The sequence below is a fragment of the Oryzias latipes genome, chromosome 5, assembly GCF_002234675.1.
Source record: "Oryzias latipes chromosome 5, ASM223467v1".
Lineage (NCBI taxonomy): Eukaryota > Metazoa > Chordata > Actinopteri > Beloniformes > Adrianichthyidae > Oryzias > Oryzias latipes.
The window spans coordinates 28,780,035-28,803,100 of record NC_019863.2 but is presented as its reverse complement, the minus strand read 5'-3'; the positions used below and the strand labels follow the sequence as shown (position 1 = coordinate 28,803,100).

Genomic DNA, 23,066 nt, shown 5'->3' with positions numbered 1-23,066 from the left:
AGGAGGAAGATGATTTTGATCCAGTTTTGGTTGCAGATAAACTCAGAACTATAGGTGATGCCCTCAATAATGACCCCCGTTTTGGAGCTGTGATGTCTGACTTGAAGACAGCAGCAGCAAAAGAGGTGAGAGGACAATTGAAATAAAGTTCAACCTGTTGTACACACATCCTAATGAGATAGATGTGCTTTTATGTTTTGCAAAAATACTTCTCACTGAGCAGGATGCGCCACCACCTTTGGCATGTCCATAAATACCACAGCACAAATACTGGTTCCACTAGATCATGTTTTCCCCTTAAAAACATTTCTTGATGAGCATTTATTTGTAGGCTCTTGACGTATTCAAAGCACTCGTAGCTGAAATTTAAAGGACTAGTTCAACATTGGGCATATAAAAATCTCTTTCTATTATAATGGTGATTATCACCTTGATCCCGTAAGCCTTCATAGTTTTTGAGTCATCTACCTGAGGGATCTGGAAATATGTGTCTGTTGACTTGATTCTCAGCTTTCTGAGCAGATTTATGAAATTTACATGTGTGAGCTCTTTTTATTAATTTAATGTTTTTTCTGCTTTTTTTTACACCTTAGTATTGTTTCTGTAAAAAAAAAAAGTGGAATTCAATGTAAATGAACTTCTGGGGAAGTTTCCTACATTCATTTCCTCATTAAATGTGTCCTCCAGACCCTAGAAGCAGCGTTCAGCCACAGTGTGGAGGCGCTGTGTGAGACTTACAGCGCCACGGCGCCTGAAGTGGCTCCAGAGGTCCAGCTGATCAAGACCTCAGTGGCTTTGGGGGTCTATGTCGCAAAAACAGCTCCAGAACTAAAGAGTAAAGTCCAAAATGCCCTGTCTTCGTTCCTCTCCAACCGGGTTAGTGGATGGGTCACTCAGCAAGGTGGATGGGTAAGTCATGTTTAGAATGAACCACTTTCTATATACCGTATGTAAAAAAGTTGTCCTTGTTTGCACCCTAGTCCCGGTGAATGCTCGATTCTGCTGGGTGTGGATTAAAAAGTGATAATGTCATGTAAAAAAGTATCTCCAGTCATTTAGCTTAAATGTTCCAAAGCACTGCGCTGGCTTCTTTAAAACAGACTTTTGTTTCATCACCTGGACAATAACAAAAAAAGCTTTTTATACAGAAAAAAATACAATAAAGTACAAAAAATGGATTGAATAATTATCTCTTTTGTAAGTGTCCATGGTATAAGCTGGATAATGGTCTTTGAAGTGAGCATTAACAGAAAGAAACAAACTTCATCCGATGCTGTTGGTTCAGGCTTCCGTGTCGTCCTTTAATTTCTGATAATGGAACCCTCCACTGCCATTATCCCTTACTTAACTGATGAAGCCTGCTGCCGATAAAACTGTAGACAGCCAGATGTTTTAGTGTTGAGACATCTTTACCATGACATGAAAGGTTCGATATCCAACTGAAGGGATTTGGTGAGAAACTCTTGTTGGGATTTTCAAACTAAATCAAGTCATTTAATTGGACAATGAGGAGATTTAGACTTTAATAAATGAGAACTAATGTCAATTGTTAAAAACAGAAGTAAATTGCAACAATATTTCAACTAACAACTGAAACAGGATTTTCAAGCAGACGAACAGCAGCAGCTCAGAAACACAAGGATGACTCTCGTCCACTTAAGCACCAGAAGCAACTGTTTAGACTGAGACTGAAACCATTTCAGGCCTCTTTCTGTTTAATTTTCTGTCATTTTCAACAAAGAAAATAAAAATTGAAATAAAAGTAAAAGGGTTGAAGATCTATGTTTTGTTTCACCTGTAAAATATTTATGTATCATTTCTAATTCTGGATCTAATTGTTTTTTTCTCTCTTTTAGGATAAAGTACGAGATCTTGATGAGTGAATCCTGCCAAATCAGCCTCTGGTGCCTAATGTGATCGTCATGAAAACCTTTTCCGAATCTGACCATGACGTTTTAGTTCATCCTCACATCTGTTTTTAGCTTTACTTCTGGTTGGTTTGTCCTCAGATCTTTGTGTTGTCATCATTTTAAACATACTTATGAACAATATTAAGTACTTGAATAATTCTTTATGAACAAATATTGTGATCACTTCATAACTCAATGATACAACAGAATCCTCATGACATCCCGGCTTTTACTCCTCCTTGTTTAAGCTTTTAAACTGTATTTGTGGTGTTCAGTGCCTCTGGGACATTTGCATTTCCAGTTAACCGAGCGTTTGTCTAGTTATTTTTACTGCTTTTAGGTGACTCACAGTTAATGTAAATGATCTTCTAGTTTTGTTTGTACGTGAAACAGAAACCATCAAACATATCTTAGACTTTAGCTTCAAAAGCTTAAAAGTATTTCCTAGTTTGTCTGACTACTGTAAACAAAGGGTTTTGAAATTAACTATGCAGTGACTCAGTCTTTTTTTAGATGTATATTTTGGATTAATTGCATGTGGAAGAAAAAAAATGGGGGAAACCTTATTCTAACATACCATTATTTATGGATGCCGTGAATGAAAATTGTGTTATGTGAGTGAGATGTTGATGCTGTTCTGTGCCAAAATGCATTGTTTTGTGCATTCTTTTAAAAGTGTTTGTGGTTTTTTGTTTGTTGTGATTTTGTTGTGATTTTATTAAACGGTTAAATTAAAAATCTGTATTGTTTCTGTGTTGTTGATATAAAACAATCAAACTATTGGAAAAAGTTGCTTTAGAAAAATGCTTAGTTTAAAATACATGTATTTTGATTACATTTTGGAAAAAATGTAAATATAGTTGACAAAATTACCATTTTAAAATAAAGCATTTAAGTACCCCTTTTTATTATTAAAAAAATATAGCTTAATTTCAAAATGTAACATCACAATAGGTCTATATTTGTTAAATTCAAAATTTAAGATGAACACAAAAAAAAACAAAGTCTTATTTACTCGTACTGTTTTATTTTTAGTCTGCTTTCTGGGTCTTTTTCTTATTCAAAGCCTTCACTCTGCATTTACATATTCCTGACAGTAGAGGGCAGCATTCCACCTGAAACGGAGGCTGTCTAAAAATGAGTCAGGTATCCAGCTGTCCATGAGATCATCCTAACATTCAGCTAACTGGTAAAAACATGTCTTGAAGTCAAAACAAAAAGCAGCGTTGTTCTCTGTGGGCTTGGGTTCTTATTTGTCCACCTTTGGGTCATTTAATTAGCTATGTGGTGTGAGGCGATTAAGACACATTTCTTTTAAAGCCTGAGAAGCAGCTGTTTGATTTAGCTTCATGTGTAACCAGAGAGCTGAATGTTTACTGTACTTGCCTCACAGGAAAAAGGTCCCGGTTCAAGTCCCGGCTGGGAGGGCTTGAAACAGAACATCAATGGGGGACTTTTTGTGTGGAGTTTGCATGGTCTCCCCGTACATGCGTGGGTTCTCTCAGGTCAGCCCTTTTCTTATTCAGTGTGTGTTGTGTTTCATGTGTCTTTAACAGATGTTTGTCATGACTGTGTTCTGAGCAGTCTGCACTGTTGGTTCCACCGATTGATAATGAATGTTGTCTCATATTTAGTCAATGAGTCTGGACCGGCTGTTGGTATTTAAAACTCTTTTCTTTAAGAAAATTTAACTGCCCCAAAGTCATCTAGATGGCATGTATTCTCTGTACACTCAAAAGGGAAATAAGTCCAAGAGCAATCACTATGGTTGTTTTGTATAATAGTATGATGCATCAAAGTCAACTGACAAAATGTGTTATAAAACTTTCACAATGAAAGGTGACAGAAATGGTCATTCAAAGTTCACTTGTGGAATCTTTATAACTTCAATAAATTCCCACCACTGTGGATAACCCCACAAATACAAGGTAATCGCACACTTTTAGAAACAAAAAATAAAGAAACTAAATGAATGCTAACCTGGCAGAGTGTAGGATTTAGTTCAACAAGATTTTAGCTAAAATTTCAATCTGCAATACTTCATTTTTGCTCGCCTGCTGAATTTGAACTACGGTAACAAAAATATAGGCTGAGACTAAAATATGTGAATCAGATCCTGGTTCACAGCTCCAAACCTGTGTTCTCTCAAGTCGACTGAGACACTTGAGCTCCTTGAACCTATTGGATCAAAGGCAATTGCAATCCTCAGCCATGTGATGTTTGTTTTTTGCCTACAGCTTTCTATGTCCGCTGTAAATTTCTAATTTAATTCTTTTCCACGTCATATGGGTTATCTTCAGAGGCTTGCATCCCATGAGATAGATGGTACGATGCTGTTAGCACCACTGAGAAGGACACAAACCTCTCGTCTCCCAGAAGCTCACTGACATACATTTTAATAAAATAAAATAAAGAAATAGGTTGGGGACTTGTTCACATCTAAACTCTTATCTAAGGGAAAAAAGACCAATTGTTATTTGTTTTTTTACATGGTAAGTACACTTGAGAGATTGTATTATGTATATCTTACAATACAACAAACACGTGATTTAAGAAAAAAGATACCACTCTATAGAAGGAAGAGAGAGATAAATGACTTACCAGCAATGCTCTAACCCTGCCTCCAGCTTCTTCCGGGCATAGAGAGCTTGGTTGGATGAAGGGCCAGGGCACCTCTCGGTGGTTCTTAACTTCTTAGTATGCGCTTGATCATCCCCAAAAGCACTGTTCCACCTGGTGGGCAACTCCTGTGTAAGGGAGTCTTTCTCTGCTCTGCTGTGTTTAGAACAACCCTCTAACTTTCTGCATTTCCCCAATATGCTGTCAAATGTGCTGTTCTGCACAGAAGCTTCGACAGACAGCTCGATGGATGAGCGAAGCAAGGCATGTGCTTGAATGGGAGCTGTCTGGCCAATGCTGTTATGTTGCTGGGACTCACTTGCCACATCTAAAAAGTGCTAAATGCATACATTAGCAAAGGGCCTCTACTAGCATTTGATCTAAGTTCTCATTGTGAGTCAAAATAAAATCCATAATGTTTTCTATATACGGTAGGTGCAAAGCAAATACGACTGATATGGCAATATCCTTTGCAACCCTACAACCCTTTAAATGATCCACTCAATGTCCCCAAATGTAAAAAAAAAAGTTGCTCTAAAGGTGATGAACGATCTCAAAAAGCTATAATGTTTAAAGCAAATAGGTGGTTTTATGGCCTTTGACTAGCAAAAGCAAAATTTTACAGCAAGGGCTGCAAAACGATTTTAAAAAAGCCTCACTTTAAGCAATCAGACGCAATTTCTTTAAAGGAATTACAGTTCTACAGGCTTCTGGAACTTTCTGAAAGGCAATAGTCAGTGATGTTGGTCAGGGACGCTAAGACCTGACTCTAATTCATCCTTCTGATGAGTTGCATGGGGGTGTAGTGGTTAGCACTCTCACATCTCAGTGAGAAGGACCTCGTTCTATTCCCAGTTCGGTCCTTTCTGTGTGGGACTTTTCATGTTCTCCACTCGCATGTGCTTCATAAGTGAAACATTGTTTTTGAATCACCCCTTTAAGTGTGAGTGTGTGTTTGTTCAGCTGTTTGTCTCTGTGTGGCCCTTCCTTGGACTTGAGAGCTGTCCTGAGTTTGGACAGTTTGTCCTTTAGTATAGGCCCCAGCATCCCCTTGTGCTCAAACAGGAATTAAGTGAAAATGAATGGATGGATGTTTCACAAACTTATGAGCATGGAGTTTTTATTAAAAATGATTACATTTTCTACTCGTGGAATTTAAAATCACTGGAAGAAAAAAAAACACTGTTTTAAGTGCAGGAAATGAGATGCAGCTGAAAACTAGTCTCTTCAGAGTTGTAAACTTTTGAATGATTCTCTGGGACTTTTGTGACGTATAGTAACTTGGTTAGTTATTTACACATAGCTTTTAGCCTTCTGACAAACATAAAAAAATAATGAGCTAATGTGCAAATAAATGCAACTTCTCTAAATTCAACTTTAGTAGAATTTTAAGGAGTAAAACCTGTGTTTTAAAAAATGACTTGAATGCACTCAGTGCATGATAAATTTAAGCCCCTGCTCAGCACATGGAGCAACATGTATGCTCACCGTGTTTTGACATTCAAACATCAACTGCATGATGCTCAGCAGTGCTGTGTGGAAGAGACGAACTCTAAGGATAACATTTACACACGTCCATTACAGTCTGCACCGCAAATTGTTGGCTGTCTCCTTTTGATTTCCACACATTTTAACAAAAATGCTTCATTTAAAAAGTTTAGGCTGACTCTGTGAAAGCACCACAACGCATCATTACGTTTTACTGTTAAATCTCACTATCGACTGGGAGTCAAATGTGTAACAAGTCACTGACGTGTTCGTTGGAGTAACATTGTTAGGACAAAATGGTAACGACAAAGAGAGTTGAGTAGGCAGAGTAACTACAGCTCTAAACATTCACATTCAAAAACACACATTTGCTGCCATACCTTCTATCAGCACCTGAAATCAAGTTCAAACATCAAGTAACGTACAGTAGAGGAAATAACCATTTGATCTCTTGTTTGTTTTATCCTTATCCTGTTGGAAGACCCATCCACGTACCATTTTGAGCCTCCTGGTGGAGAGAATGAGGTTCTCTCTCAGGATTTGATGGCACATGGCTCCATACAACCTCCCATCCACATGGTGAAGTAGCCCAGTGCAAAAAAAAAAAAAAAAAAAAAACCCCAAGCAAAATGTTTCCACCTCCATGCTTCCCCGTAGAGATGGTGTTCTTGTTGTTATGTTTCTCATAGTTAAGATATAGCCATAATGAGAATTACAGGCCTCTCATCTTTTTAAGTGGGAGAATTTGCACACTAGATGGCTGACTAAGTACCTTTTTTGCCCCACTGTAAATTCTTTTAAGTCATTTTCTTGATTTTTCTATCCTTCACTGCTTAAATTATCCAACAATTAGACTTTTGTTTTAGGTGGGAAAAACCTACAAAATCCAAAAGGGATCAAAAACATTTTTCTTCTACTGTATCTCTTGATTTCACAATAGATATTAGTTCATTCTGTTAATTAAACAGCCTCGGATACTTAAAAGGTAAACCAGACCTACACAACATCAAGATTTGCTTCCCCTGTGCATCGAGAGTGCATCAAATATCCCGGAGCATGTCAAAGCACTCGGTTGTTCGCACAATTAACCTTCTTGCTCACAGTAGATTTGCTGTTCAGCACTTAGTCTTGATTCCTCTCAGTTACATTCCCTGCCCTTAAGGCCACCGATTGAATCGTATTAGTGCAGCACGTGGTGTAAAAGAATACATACATTAGGATCATTGACATGAAAAAGGCTCCAACTTTAATGTCCCTTTTGCACCACATATGCTAAAAATAGACTCTCGCCGATTCAACTTCAGCCAGTTGCTCTTGACCCAGATGAAACTCACGTTATCCCATGAGAGGTCATTTTGTCAACCGGTGTCAGAGAGAAATCTGTCTTAATTACATCTTAGCCAGACAGGGGATCCCGTGGCTCGTTTGTAACGTTGGTTTCTTGTTGCACGCTGGGTAGTGTGTCTCTGGCAGGAGCCGCTCCTCGTTGTGAGATACATTAAACATGGTCGCAGCTTAACTCAATAAATCGCCAAAGGTCACACATCATTGTCGTCATGGTCATTCTGCCTAAGTCTTGTCTCGTTACGCCGTACTCCCTGACTCCCCCTTTGAGGAAGACGGCCGACTGGATCCCGACAAAGCACGTACTGTTTCCAGATTTTCCCGAACGCTGTGCGGAACTTTTTGATGCGGAAAGCATAAACGATGGGGTTGACAGCGGAGTTGCCATGAGTGAGAAGGATGGCGATGTAAATGAAGAATTCTGGCTTGTAAAGTTCAGGGCAGAAGAGGGTGATGCAGTTTATGATGTGAAGTGGGAGCCAGCTGACTGCAAAGAGGAAAAGAACCAGCGCCAGAGACTTGGCTAATTTAAGTTCCTTCCCAAAATAACGCCTCGGATCTGTGTGGCTGGCAGAAACCTACAAAAAAATGAAAAAAAAACGGGGTTGCAAATGTAAATATTTAGTCTTTCAGGCTTCCTGTTGTATTAGGAAACTGCAGAAGTGAAAAGAGCAAAGGCACCTTTTTGTTGAGCTGCTTGTGGATCATGTAGAAAATCTCGACATAGATGGCCAGCATGAGCAGCAGAGGGGGCAACACCCAGCCGAAGAAGTTGAAGTAGACCATGTAGTCCATGCTGATGACCGTCTCAAACTTACAGGTCACCAGGAGGTCCGTTTTCAAAGAACCGTTGTTAATAAGTTGCTGCAGGTTGTTCCAGCCCAACATGGGCGTGAGGCCCACTATGATGGACACCAGCCAACTTAACAGCACGGCTGTGCCAGCTCGCCGAGGGGTCACCACTCGCTTGTAGCTATGGTAACAAAGAATAAGACATTTAAGGGGGGAAAAAGTTACAATTCCAAGAAAACCTTATGCTTGGTTTCTTATTTTTTAGCAAGACAACAACCTTTGCAGAGGTTTATCCTCAGAACCACAAAATGTAGCTTAAAGTTAATTTGGTTTTATTGCGTTTTACAACAAATAATATTACTAAAATGTCCATTTACAGGAAAATGCACAGACATGTTTGTGAGAACAGTCAAATGCATGAACAATCCGAACGTTTATCCTGACTCAGGGAAGGCTAATCTGACAATAATGTCTCCATCTGCTCCACTTTGAAAGGCCACTTCTAATATTATATGAAAAAATAAGTTTTAGTTTTTAGCACAGTTAGGTAATGTTTGCAAGTAAAGAAAAAAAAATCAACTTTAAGTGTAACAAAAGAGCTGGTAATTGAGCTTAGTTGACCATATTCCAACCCAATAGCTGAGACATAAACGATAAGACAAATTTGGGGTCTTAAGGTTAAACTCTAGCACAATGAGTTCAGCCCCTTTCTATGTATTTTTTCACTATCACAATTTATGTCACAAATAATTAATGTTTTATTAAAAAAAAACGATGCAAAACAAGAATGGCCATCTCTGTGAATAATCTTTTTAGCTAATTTTTCTAAATTAAAATTACGGCTTGTTTTCTTGAGATCACGGCTAAATCACAGCTAAAAGTTGATCAATAAGAGGTAATCTCATATCTGCGGTTTTGGCTCACATCTTTGATATATGTAAAATTGTATTCATTATCTAAAGAAAAATGTTGTTGTTTGCTCCAGATAACGAGTTAAATTATGTCAAGAAAATGGGCTGAAAACCAAGTTAACAGAAGTGGCTGTTCTCATCTTCTACAAAAACGTTTCCAGTTTGTTTTACCAAAATGTTCCCAGGTTCAAAGGCACGCAAAGCCCAATTTCTTGAAATGCTTTTTCTGTTTTCCCACAGTCTGCCAGTTTAAGTGTTTAGAATTGCTCAGAGCATGGGTCAGTCAAGAAAGCAGAAAGATTAAAAAAGATGTTGCTTTGGTGGCCGTGAGCTGCACGGCGCAGTCGGTCAGTGCGTTTGCCTCACAGAAGAAGAGTTCTTGGCTTATGTGTGCAATTTTTCGTTTCCTCTGTTTATCTTTTTTAAACAGTCCAAACTGTTTTCATCATATCGGCGCAAAAAGTTTCACATTTTAACCTTTAGTTTTTCTAGCAATACCTTCAATTTCATACATGTTTAGGGTTTTTTTTTGTTTAGTTACTGTGGTTTCAATAGGAATACATGTGTTGTGTGTCTGTAAATACCTGAGTTTTTTTGCCAAAAAATGTTCACCTAAAGATGTAAAAAGAAACAGAGAAAGTGCATAACAGCCTTAATAAAAATAAAAGTAAAAAGGTGCTACCTTCCCCACTTTTTCATCTTCCACAGAAAACAGTAGATCGTCTTTTATGAAAGAAGGTCACCGAAGCAATATCTAAGAACGCTCTGATAAAACCCCAAGCGTCAGTCCAGCCTTAGAAAATGATTTAAACCAAGACAAATCCAACTTATTAAGCTCAAGTAGGAAAAATCCTGACTGTTTTACGTGTCAGAAGTGTAGAAACAAAAGCTAAGAAAACCCCAGCTTTGGTGAATGAGGAGATCCACTGTTTGCTTAAACTCATAGCACCGACATAAAAAACAAAATAGCGCAGTAATGTATTTTTCTTTTTGGTATTCATTCAATTTAAAATGATTTTAAGATTACACATTGTCCTGGAATTAAAGCAGAAACAACAGGATTATATGGTAAACTTTTGGTTACTGAATGTTTTTTTTTTGTACTTTCTTCTCTTCAGATCTGAGAAAATTGGTTTTGCCTTTTTGCCAAAAATCCTTTTGTAAACATGAACTCCTTCTTATTAAAACAGAGGCTAAAAACTGAGTCAGTTTATTGTCCTAAAATGCTCCAACTGTCATTTTTATTGATAATCCTGATGTCTTTTGGCACAACACTAGTCCAAACAGATATAGGAGTGAGGTCATGTGAAGCAGAATCTTCTTATTATTTCATTTAGGTTTTCTTTTTTTATTAGGTGACTAATGTTCTTAAACTAAAGCAATAAAGAAATGGAATTTGATCAAACTAAATGGGATACGATGCCAAGCAAAGCCTTTCACTGTACCTCAACTCTGTCTTTAACTGTGGTTTGTGCAGATAAGAGTAAAACGTGTTTACTGTCAAAGCTTGCTTTATTTTTACAAATTTCTGGTGATTTTGGTTAAAAAAAGACAGAAAAGCTTTTTTAAATTCAGCGAACTAGCTTAGTTTGGCAGACTTGAACCTGTTGACATAAAGCAGAAAAACATCTGAGCAGCAGAATTACTTCCTAACATTACATTTTAACATGTGGAAATACACACACTTTCATTATGAAAGGTCACTCAGCTGGGCCAAAAATTCATCTTGTGGTTTACCTCAATAATAATTATGTTTTCTTCTGATCTCTGTCATTTCGATGCCTAACTGTCACAACTGTAACAATATATGTCTGATAGAAAACACCTGACAGCAGTTTTTAACAAGTCCAGACATCCCTGCTTTTCTGAAGAAACCTGGGTGCTGCCAATGTTACGTTCTCTCACTACTTACATAAGTTACAGAGCAGCAGAAAACAAAGTTCCGGTTTTTGAAAAGGCTTTTAAATGACTGTACAAACCTTTATGAATCAAGCGTTGTCAGTAATATGTCCGTTTTTTATCCTAGCTGCATCCAGTTTGGCACAATACACAAAAATCTAAGGAGTTACAGCAAAATTATGCATCTTCTCCCTTTTAAAATCCCATTTGGCCCCTGCCGACGGCCACATTTTTTGATAAAGTAAACACAGGTTAAAGTTCAACGGAGATTGAAGAAATAGACGCAAAAGTCGCAGCTGCTAGTGAGCTGGTTCTAATGTTTTGCATATGAATCAGTTGATCCATGTGTCAAAATTTACTTTTTTTTGTCTATTGTCAGTCTGTCTTTCCTCAGAGACTTGATCCCAATCTCCCACCTATAGAACTTAACCCCCCCCCCCCCCCCCCGAAAGATACGGGACGTTTTCAAACTTCAGAGCATCCTTATCACCACAACATGTCTTCAAATACCTCAGCTATAAAAAGCAAGCGCTTATCGCAGTCACAAGGGAGCTTTTGGGTGGAGGTGAAATGATGTCTCATATTATCCTGAGACTATAAACATTTTAGAGGTTTTAAAAGCTGAGTGTGTCCAGATAAAAGTTTATGAGTAAGTAAGCTGATTCTCTTAGAGGTGAGGGTGCCATTATTCAGAACTTCACCCTTGTTTGTTTCATTTATGGAAAGTAGATCTGCGGTTGATGAAAGCCAGGATTTGACAGTTCCGCTTAAATGTGACTCAGTTACGGCTATAATTATCCTGTTTCTAAAATAACAGTGCAAAACACAACAAAAATCTAATGAATCTCTGCGTTATTCTTTATAAAAAGGTTTCCTGTCAGCGGCTGGGTACGGAAAAGGGCTGCGTGAACATGTGGGTTGTTATTGCTTGAAAGGGCTCTGTTGCCAAATTGAGGAATTATGCAATCCGTGAAGCAGCTACCATGAAACTATTGACCAATCATGCATTCTCTGAAAGACACTTCAAGGCTGGTTGTCTAACGTATCAATTTAAAGAGGAAGTTTGAGCTCCTATAGCATACAAAGTTATTCAACTTTATTTACGTTATTAATGGGGAAAAAAGAGGAAAATTTCAACCATATTTGAAATATATACCATTTTTCAATTTCAACCATATTGTGGTTGAAATTGTGTGGAGATGTATTAATAACTGAAAAGTTCTAAGTCTCAAACTAACTTAAACTGCACAGAAAAGCTGCACAATTAGGTTTGAAAAACTTTAAATGATCTGGTTTTGTACTGAACTGGCAAAAGGCGCAAAAAATGCAGGTGATAGAATATGAAAAACGGCATTGTATGCGCGCGTTATCAGTTCAGTACAAAACCAGGACATTTCATGCAATTCAAACTTATGAAAGGTGCATAAAATGCCGGTGATAGAAGCCGTGGAATCCGCCTCTAGGCCTACCTCATTGGTATTTTCACTCTGAGATAGCGGTCAAAGGCGATGGCCAGCAGCGCCAGGATGGAACTTTGAGTGAGGACAAGGACCGTGCAGGCGACCAGCAGACAGCTGTAGAAGTGCGTCTCGAGTCCAATGCTGATGGTTATGGCGAGAGGGATGACAAGAGCCCCGACTGCAATGTCAGCCAAGGCCAGGGAGACGATGAAGCAGAAGGTGGTGTCTCTCAGTGCGCGGTTGATGCGCACAGCCCAGACCACCATCACGTTCCCGATGACCGAGGAGATCGCGATCAGCACCTCCATTCCGATGTAGAGAATCAGGGGGGAGGTGAGAGCCACAGACATGGTCGCGGATGCTGGATGAGCGCGCGCTCAGCCTGAACACGGCGATGGAGTTCTCTCTCTGACTTTGTGGGGATCCGCTGAGGCTCTCTTACTTTGGCTTTTCATTTTGGACGTTTATCACAGAAGCGGAGTCGGTCTTCTTCTTGGGATCTTTGAGAGAAAACGCGTAAAGGAGGCGCGCGCCAGACGCAACTTCTCCACATCCCGAGACTGACGCGTCTGGCTGCGTCTGGCTGGAGGGGTGGACCGGACGGACCCGAGATGCTGAATGACTCACCCACTGAAAACAGCGCCTTTCCCAGCACCAGACTGTGTCAGACAGTCACCAGGAATATACACACACCTGTCCCTGCAGAAAACTCACTGACCATAAAGCCACACGTCCAATCCTGGAATGCGCAGATGTGGGAGCAGAACACTCACCATACCTCTTTCTGCAAAGTCACATGTGTGACTGAAGTTCCTGAGTGGGAGTGGACGCGAGTCTGCTGGGAGGACGTGGGAGGAGACTGCTGATTTGAGTTGCACGCGCGCATCACCCCGTTAAAATCTCTTTTAGTTGTTTCAGTCAATCACCTGATCAATCAATCAGTCACTTTATTTTTGGGCACGTTTCATCAAAACAAAAGGTGCTTGACAAAGACATAAAACCACAAATCAAGAAGTCATTAAAAAACAATAAATAAATAAAAACAAAAGACAATCATGAAGTGGTGAGAAATGCTGCAGCTAACAGTTTGACAAGAAAGAGTATAGATTAAAGATATGGTAATAAATTAACAAAAGATAAATAATAAAAGTGATAAAATACTTAAAAGCCAAATAAAAAAATGAGTTACATGACTAACTTATGTAAATGCTAAATAAAAAAAACATAATTAAAGGGCTTATATCAATGAAACTCAGCTTTTTTATTTTTGTTTACTGTATTATAATGTTTATTCTCCCAAAAACAACCCCAAAGTGGTATTTTGCTTCATTCACACATTTCTGAGCATTCCTCTAAAAACCTGCTCTCTGTGCACCAGCCCCTCCCAATCCACCAAAACAAGAGGCTTTTCACATTGTGACATCACAAAGTGAGAAACCGCCCCTCCCTGGAAGAGTCTGCGCTGCCAGCTCTGCCCCCAGGCTAACACACACATACACTTTCTCTGTGAAGCTAGTGGTGATCAGCTAAATGCTTTTATTTAATATGCACAATATTCATATCCATGTTTGCAAAAGTTCGTATATTGTTTGTTATCGTGGACAAAACGCAGACACGCTGCTGAGGCCGGCAATACGTTGACGTCACGAAATGGGGCGGCGTCCACAAGGAGTGAAAGGCTGGGCCTTAGAGAACGAGCCGTCTTACTTTGGGGTAGGAAAATGAACTTGGAAAATACCTACTACTTATAATAATAATAATGGATTGGATTTATCTACTGATGTAGTTACCATCACAGCTTCCACAGCTAGCCTGGGGCAGACTGATAGAGGCGTGGCTGCCAGTTTGCGCCTATGGCCCCTCTGACCATCACCGGGACATTCGTACGCGTTGACACACCAGAGGAGCCACACTGGAGGCAGGAAGGGTGAAAGATCTTGCCCAAGGACACAACGACAGTTGGCTGGGGGGAGCGGGGATCGCACCGCCGACCTTTCGATCATTGGACGACCTGCTCAACCGCCTGAGCCACTGCCGCCCCTAAATCCAGACAGTTGCAGAATTAGAACATTTTAAAACAAGATGCATGAGAAGTGTTGCATGTTTTTAGACTATGTGCTGGGGGATGCTTCAGGTAGACATATGACACAGAGAGAGCTGTCATCCTGGAGGAAGGCGTTCCAGACTACCGTATATGGACGTGAAAACATGACGATCATGCTGACAGGCAGAGGAAACATCCCGTTATACACAAACATGAGGTTTCCCCGTCCCACTGGTGCTGTCCAGACCAGACCTGTCAAACAGGATTTACTGAGTCTTTGAACAGACACCCATTGACCACTGTGGCAGGTCCATAGTTCTGTAACCAGTAATTCGACTGCTTGAACTTGCAGCGCGTGATCACTGAATGCCCGATTGGAACGTAGAGGCAGAGAACTGACAGAAAAACTTGCGTAAGCGACGCGTGAATGGGAGAGTTCTGAATGCGGAGGCCAAAACATATGTGGTGATATATATGCCACCACATTGCAGACAAAACTTTTAAAGTAACAAATGAAAATATTTAATATTTACTCTCAGAAATGCTTGAAAGCAACAAAAAAAAAGATTTGACAGCAAATATTTAATTTTTTTCATTTTATATTTAGAAATTTTTGTTTGCAATGTGGTGGCATACATATCACTTCATAGAAACATGGGTGTACATGCGTTTACATAGACTTTTCATTGAAAGCAGCCGCTTGAACATGAGTTGATAGCTTTAGGCATAACGTGGTAATGGTTTGCTGCTTTAACCCTAAGAGGGTTTCTGGCCTGCTTTTCTAAATTTGGAGCACTGGAGGTTTAGGGGAGCCGGTTTAGCTCATGCTGGTTTGCGGCTCCTTCCGTCCGTGAAACCAGGGTTCGACTCCGGGCTGCTCCCTGTTCCCTTCTCTACCTCTGCCGGTTCCAAGCCCGGTTTGAGAAGGTTGAGTCAGGAAGGGCATCCGGCGTAAAACATTGCCAAATCTACCATGCGACTCGTTCGCTGTGGCGACCCCAGATGGGAGAAGCCGAAAGTGGAAGGAGCACTGGAGGTTTAGGTTCGCAGTGTTTAAACATCAGGTCTCCTGCAGACCAATTGACATTTTAGGGTGGTTGAATCTCCCCTAAATCAATTTCACTCTCATTATGCTGCAGGTTTTCAGTGTCAGAGGAAGCTAAATCACCTCAGAGCATCACTCAGTTCAGAGCTCTTATCTTCAGCCTTTGCTTCTTTCTGCAGACATTAAATTCTGTAGTATTGGTTTGCAGTTTAGTTCTTCATTACTTGCTGATTTAATCTGCTGTAAAAGAATAAGAAGAATCACCAGATATTCACCAGCTCTTTCTGACACAATCAGATTAATAACAGCTTTGACTCTAACATTTTATAATCTTAGTTTTAGATTATTTGCTTTTTCTGAAGCAGGTGTCAGCCACAGACGGCTTCCTTCCTGTTATGCGTCCGTGTCGCAACATTTCTGATGGTCAGGAAACGAAAGTATTGGGAAATTGCAGTGCTAATCAAAAGTGAAAGTTGTAGTACAGTTGTAATACAGGTTTGTGAACAATTTACGGTGGGGTTGAACCATTTTAAAAGTAATTGTGTATTTAAAGAATAACTAATTTCCTTTTCTGTTTGTGCAGAAGAAACAGGCGCCTTCCTACAGCGCTGCCTGCCTCTCCTCACCAAAGTTCTTCCTGTAACTGTTGGGTTCTCTTTTGGATGCTCAATGTATTTATTTGATGTAGATAAAAGGTGCTATCAAGCTTGAGCTTTAAATGATAAAAAACGATATAAAAAAGTGCTTCAGAGGTCAGAACCATCTCAGCATTTGATGAAATGTTTTTATTTTTTCAGAAAATGGTAAAAAAAAACAAGACTCTACATGTAATTTAATTATGCATTTATGCAAGTTTTCTTGCTTATTTCTTGTTGTGTTCTCATCTGTCACTTGAAGTTTTGGGTTCACCAACGAGGAAGCGGATCACACAGGAAATGAGTGGGTTCCACTTTGTACTTCTTGAAATTACAGTTGTTTGTCTGTGTGTGCATTGGTTACCAGTAATAGAAAACAGAACAAAAAAGTTTAATTACTGCAAAAAACACTCCAATGCAAAGAACTGTTCTTGCATTTATTACATTCTTTACTTAAACAAAAAGGATTTTTCGATTATTTTTAACTGCTCCCTGAGTTATCTCAATGAAACTTTCTTGTAATTTGGGGGCTGTTACAGCAGGAACGAGAGGAAAAGTCACTTCTCTTTTGACATCTGATCACTTGTGTGATAAAAGTCATTTTTGTCTGTGACTAATTTCCGTCTAGCTTTTAGCTGACACGTGATGATGTTTCACCGTCGATTCTGATTCTGGTGCCTCAGTCTTAAATCAAAATAAAAATGCCAACTGTCTCAGAAACAGTAACATTTTCTAACGCATAACACGATTCGAAAAATCCCACATTCTGTATGTGATATTAAAATAAAACTGTTGCGAACAACATTGAAAATACGGACAACTTTCTTATTATTATTTTCCTTTCGGCTTGTCCCTTCAGGGTCACCACAGCGAGTCAGCTTCCTGCATCTAACCCTGTCTTCAGCATCCTCTACTCTAACACCAGCTCCCTTCATGTCTTTGTTTACCAAATCTACAGACCTCCTCTTTCGTTTTCCTCTTGGCCGTTTGATTGGCAGCTCTAGACTCAGCATCCTTCTGCCAATATGTTCACTGTCTCTCCTCTGGACTTATCCCAACCATCTCAGTCTGGCCTCTTTGACTTTATCACCAAAACCTCTAACATGTCTCTCTGATGTCCTCATTTCTGATCCATACTGGTCACTTCCAAAGAGAACCTCAGCATCTTCATCTCTGCTACCTCCAGCTCTGCTTCCTGTCTGTTCCTCTGTACCACTGTCTCTTGGCCGAACAACATGGCTGCTCTCACCACAGTTTTCTACACCTTTCCTTTCGTTTAAACCTTGTGCTATCTTAGATGACCCCACCCTTACATTGTCGTGTTCTCCCTACCATGACAAAGGTGGATAAAAGTGGAAAGATTTCATGTAATCCATGGACACCAGTGAAGATCACAAATCATTGAAAAAAAAGGTTCAGCGCACTGTCTAGTGGGTCTAGATGACCCAACTCCCAACGATAAAGTGCCTAGGATAGCACAAGGGTTACACTGAAACTCTTCCATGACACACCACACCTGACAGCTTCCTCCACCCATTCCAACCTGCCTGCACTCGCTTCTTCACTTCTTTTCCACACTCTCCATTACTCTGGACTGCTGACCCTAGATTCTTCAAATCCTCCACCTTCTTTATCTCTTCCCCCATGTAACCTCACTCTTCCACTTGGGTCCCTCTCATTCACACACATGTAAGTCGTACTCTGGCTAACCTTCATTTCCTCCTTCTCTCTAGCTTGTCCTCCACCTTTTCCCTGCTCTCAATGCAAATCACAATATCATCTGCAAACATCATAGTCTATGGTGATCCCTGTTTAACCTCCTCTGTAAGCCGGTCCATCACCATTGCAAACAAGAAGGGGTTCAGAGCTGATCCCGGATGTAATCCCACCTCCACCTTGAGCTCCTCTGTCACTCCTATAGCCAGTGTTGGGTAAATTACTTCTAAAAATTAATTAATTGCTCTACTTAGTTACTGGATCAAAATTGTAATTAAATTACTTTTCTCATTACCTATTCGATAAAATAATTCACTCATTACTTCTTTTTTCTTCTCATTTACATATTCTCAAGGTAAAAAACAATACAAACAAGATCCTCTTGTCTTTCATTTAACTTTAATTATAAAGTATGAACCTCGTTCAAGACATAACCTGGTTTTATTAGAATTCAGACAACAGTGTGAAAAATGACGCAAAAATAAGTTACAGCACATGTGGTCTATGCCACTGCTCTAAGTGAGATGTGGAAAAACCTGTTATGCTTATATTCATCAAAGCTGAAAGTAAGTCACTCTTTTGAAAACACAGAGATCTATTTAATGCCTCCACTTTCATTTTCGCTGACTTTGGGTATCAGGTATTCTCTCTCTCCACGTCTGCCTTTTGTGCACAGTCCTCGTTGCTGAGACACGGGACTACTCCCCTCCTCTGTGGAGTAGGAAAGGTGAAATATAATAGAAAAACATTTACCAGGAAGGAGCTGGCTCTCATCTTTGACACCAAAGAACCTACTTTAGAGTTGTTTCATTCAATACCGACACATCAGTACCCGGGGCGGGTCTCTGCTCTGCTGCTCACCTGCTGCTCCTCTGGGACTATAAGAATTCTTGAAGCATCTCTTTTCGTCTCATCTTTGAGCCAGTTAGGAAAGCAATGTGACTGCAGCAATGAGGGCATGTGTGTCCTTTGACCGATCCCCAAATGCGCCAGTACCTCAGTATTTTTCAATTTTTCCTAATTAATTATCCAAATCTGAACTATAATTCGTTATATTCCTCCGTTACTGACGAAAGTAATTAAATTATCCGTTACTTTGTAATCTGTTACCCCCGAAACTGCCTATAGCACACCTCACCACTGTCTTACAGCCCTTGTGCCCTGTACTGCCCTGAGATACTTCTCTGTCACTCCACACTTCCTCATACAATACCACAGTTCCTCTCTGGGCGCCCTGTCATAAGCTGTCTCCAGATCTACAAAGACACATAGCTCTCTGACCTTTCTGTACTTCTCCATCAACATCTTCACAGCAAATATTGCATTTGTAGTGCTCTTTCTTCGCATGAAACCATACTGCTGCTAACAAATGTTCACTCCTGCTCTTAATCTAGCTTCTACGACTCTTTACCGTAGCTTCCTTCCATAGCTCATTAGCTTTATTCCTCTGTAGTTGCCAAAACTCTGCACACTCTCCCGTATTCTTGAAAAATTGGCTCCATCACACTTCTCCATTCCTCTGGCATCCTAAATGTAACCAACCCTGTCAAAAACTCAACGGACTGGTGAAAACAGCCTTGGGCATCATCCAACTTTGTTCTTTTGGTGAGGTGGGTCTAGCTTTACCAAATTTAACTGACTTTTACTTTTGCCTAAGAGGTTTATATCTATTGTACAGGCCAAAGACTCTGCTTTAAAAAGCATGAAAACACACAACCTAATGCCAATGTTTGACTTTAGCTCAACATCAGGATCGCTGCCTTCTACAAATCTTTACGTAATCTTAAAGACCTGATGGATGTGACAGATAGGAAGGAGCAAAGATTAAAAAAAATGCTGGATTTATGAACTGAGTAATGAGGACTCGCTGGTTTTCCAAAACAGATTTCAAGTTTTGGGGGCTCCTTAAGTGAACTGCATGTTCAATTTCAAGCTGGACTTGAATATGAGCTGTGTCTGCTCACCACTGCATTCCATCTCCCATTTACCGGTACTTTATATTCATTATTTATATCTTTAAATGTTTGCATTTCTTTGTCTGTACTCTTAATATGCACAATGGCAGTCATATTTAGCATAATTCTAAGACAGTTTGTTAAATTCCTATTTGCTTTACTCTGTGAGGCTGCTGCGTGGTGCAGCTCTTTAAGTGAACGTGTTCCAGCTCAAAGTGAGCTCCATTGTGTTGGATTTGTGCGGTGGCTGCTGAAGCATGATCATTTCAGGGAGAACGTGCAGCTCCTCATCAACCCACTCCAGCTCTAAACAGAAGGAATTGTTCGCATTGGGGCTGAAATGAGCCTTAGATTACAGTCACTTTATCCTCTGACCTCTGAAAAGCAAAGGCAGAGGAATTCTTTAAAAAAAATGTGTTCCTGCAGTTTGATAAGCATATCAGATTCTCGTGGTTATTTTCTTAAAGGCGGAACCTCTGAATTATTAAAAATGTTTACTTTTTAGGCACTTGGATTCAGTTTTCTTTTTGGATTTGATGAGACAATTGTGTGAGTGATGAGCTCTGGATCGTAACGCCTGAAGGAAGGGCAGCAGTAATGTAGCACAGAAGCCATCCAGGAGTTCACAGGCACAGTTTGTGGAGCATTTTTAATGACATTTTTGAATTGAGTTCAAGAAACAACTTGATTTTTCTTGAAAATTTACAGCGTGTTTTGGAAGTGCAACAAACACATGCCAACTTTGCAGGAAAAAAGTCTACTGTAACATGAGAAAAACACTAAAGAAGGGTCATAATTCAGCCTTTTGGAATATTTCAAAAAGAGATTACCGATATTTCACTGTGGGAGCTGAACCAAAAAGCTTTCAGCAGGCAGAGGAGACTCTCAAATAGTGTTATGGCTGCAGATTTTTGATCAGTTTGTTCAACTGCCACAGACAGGAGGAAGAAGGAGTTGAATTATCGCTCCTATCAGTTTTTTGATAGCAATATTACACAAAAGAAAAGATGTGAAATTTGCAAAACTTGATAGAAAATACATAATAAGCTTTACAAAAAAGACATTGACTTTGGTGGAAGATGGGCTTATTAAGTGTCTTTCAAGTTAATACATTTTGACAGGTAACGATAGCGTATAGGATAAAAATTCACCTTAAACTGAGTTAATATATTTCAATTTTTTTTAGATTATATTTGTTTAACTTATCCCTTCAACAGTCTGGACAAGACTACATTACTTTGTTGACACACTAATTTAAGTTGATTGAATATTGCTGAGATTTAAAAACTATTTGATCTGATTTTTGATTTTGATTTGAAATGGTTTATTTCAAGAAATAAGAATAATACACAAAAACAATATAATCATCAGTTATACATTCATACAATGACGTATCAAACTTAGGATAATTAGACATATTATTAAATATTGCTTGAAAGGGAGGGGAAGGAAGCAAATTTATATAATCCCACCCCTGTTCTACCGTAACCATTTTATTACATGATTTTTCATTATCTGGTTCCTAGCTTTTATCAGAAAGAATTAACAATCCTTTGGTATCAATAAAGCACATGACAAATATGAATTACTTACATTATTATGTAAGAAAAAACTATTTTAGAAATCAACATCAGTTATCCAAAATATATGCAGATTATGTTACTTATAAAAATCATGTATATTTGATTTGATTTATTTTGATTTATTAATTTATTTCAAGCATTGTAGTCAAAGCAATAAAGATTTGATTTGATTTATTGATTAAAAAATGTTTTTTTTAAAATACTATACAAGTAAAATAGACATAACTTTCAAAAAATCTTCATAGCAAAAATTGATCAAGTATCAAAAGTTTAATATGTGCAAAAGTATGTTACATTAGGAAAAATCATGACTCAATTTTTGTAGCAAGTGAAGTAATGTAATTGAAAATCAATCAATTTTGTTCTTGTGGCATTTTTCTGATGATAGAGGGCGCAATGTTAATAAAATTAACCCTAAAATTGTTTTCTGAGTATTTCTTTATTTAAATTATTGTGATGAAGAAGCTACAGTCGGCGGGCCTAAAGCTCTCTGCTCTGCTCCATTCCGATCCATCAATCTACAGAGAAATAGATCTGTGTAAGTCTTTGTTTTCCTGGTCTGTGCTGCAATCTGGTTCAGAACTGTACGGCTGGATAGCTCCAATACTACTCGCCATTTTTGTTGCACTGGCAATGTTAGATTGGAGGAGTGAGGGGCTGTAAGCTATCAGTAGAGAATGTGAACAGAGACCTCTCAGTTATGGGTGACAGAAAGGGGGGCGGGGTTGCTCAGCAACAATGGTCCCACTCACAACTTAGAGGTAAATTTCTAATGAACTCCTGAAACTATGTCCTATAGAAACATACACGTTTTTTTTGGCTAAAAATGCATAATGGTAATTGAAAGACTCCACCTAATTTTGCATCACCTTGTACAGAAAAACATTGAAGACTGTTTTTTCATACACTAGCAGATTAAATAAGCCATTATGGGGTTAACATTGATTTTTTCTTGATTTTTGCATTGACTTTAGTTTATACTATGAGAGACTTTAATCTAGGATCCAGCTGATGGAAGGCGTTGGTTAATCTGATCATCTATTCATCTTTCTACTTTTTCACAAATACCAACAGAACTGCACATGTATGACACAGCTCAAAGGCGATGTCTGTACCCTTTTCTTTTAATCAGATCAACTCTCCACTCCCAGTCTTGGAGCCGGAGCCAGACGACTGCAAAGGAACATTTGCTCAATTTTAATCTTCATCACAGCTGATGACCACAAGAGTCAATGCATTTAGCTCACAGATGGTCTTTTCTTTTTGTGGTTGAAACATCTTCCCTTTTTCTGCTGAAGACTTCCCATTCAGTTTCCTATAAAACTTGAAAACATCAACCCCCGCCATTTATTTATCTGCATCCATTTGTACCACAAAGCTTGAATATCCATGGGATTTTTCAAAAGGAGACAGAACTGTAATTGATCCCTCGACAGGCAAATTGCTTTCTAACCCTAACTCAAAAACAACAGATTATAAGAATTTTAGGTGAATCCTTGTGATCAGATTTAAAGAAGAACCATTATACTACTCAAGCACAGGAAAACAAAGTACCGGTTAATGCAAATAACTTTTTGCATTTTCCTTCCTTTAAATTCCTCACTGACACTGCTGCTTCCTGTGTCGACAGTCTTTCACCCACAGCCACAAATAACCTTCTGAAGA

General features: G+C 39.1%; 1 protein-coding gene across 1 annotated transcript; it reads right to left on the bottom strand.

The window, feature by feature from the left end:
* Positions 1 to 5,632: 5,632 nt before the first annotated feature.
* Positions 5,633 to 13,570, bottom strand: LOC101170509 (adenosine receptor A1). The gene is made up of 3 exons (XM_004069275.4): positions 12,433 to 13,570; positions 8,043 to 8,334; positions 5,633 to 7,939 (listed from the first exon to the last, which is right to left on the bottom strand). Exons 1-3 carry the CDS (start codon positions 12,771 to 12,773, stop codon positions 7,556 to 7,558), a joined length of 1,017 nt encoding a protein of 338 aa, XP_004069323.1. The 5' UTR covers positions 12,774 to 13,570; the 3' UTR covers positions 5,633 to 7,555.
* Between the last annotated feature and the right edge of the window lie 9,496 nt (positions 13,571 to 23,066).

Excerpts from the sequence above, each read along its gene's own strand:
- LOC101170509 (XM_004069275.4), bottom strand. The coding sequence starts at position 12,773 with ATGTCTGTGGCTCTCACCTCCCCCCTGATTCTCTACATCGGAATGGAG. Across the intron at positions 8,335-12,432 it reads AGAGTGAAAATACCAATGAG|CTACAAGCGAGTGGTGACCC; the intron begins GTAGGCCTAGAG and ends TTGTTACCATAG. Across the intron at positions 7,940-8,042 it reads ACAAGCAGCTCAACAAAAAG|GTTTCTGCCAGCCACACAGA; the intron begins GTGCCTTTGCTC and ends ATTTTTTTGTAG.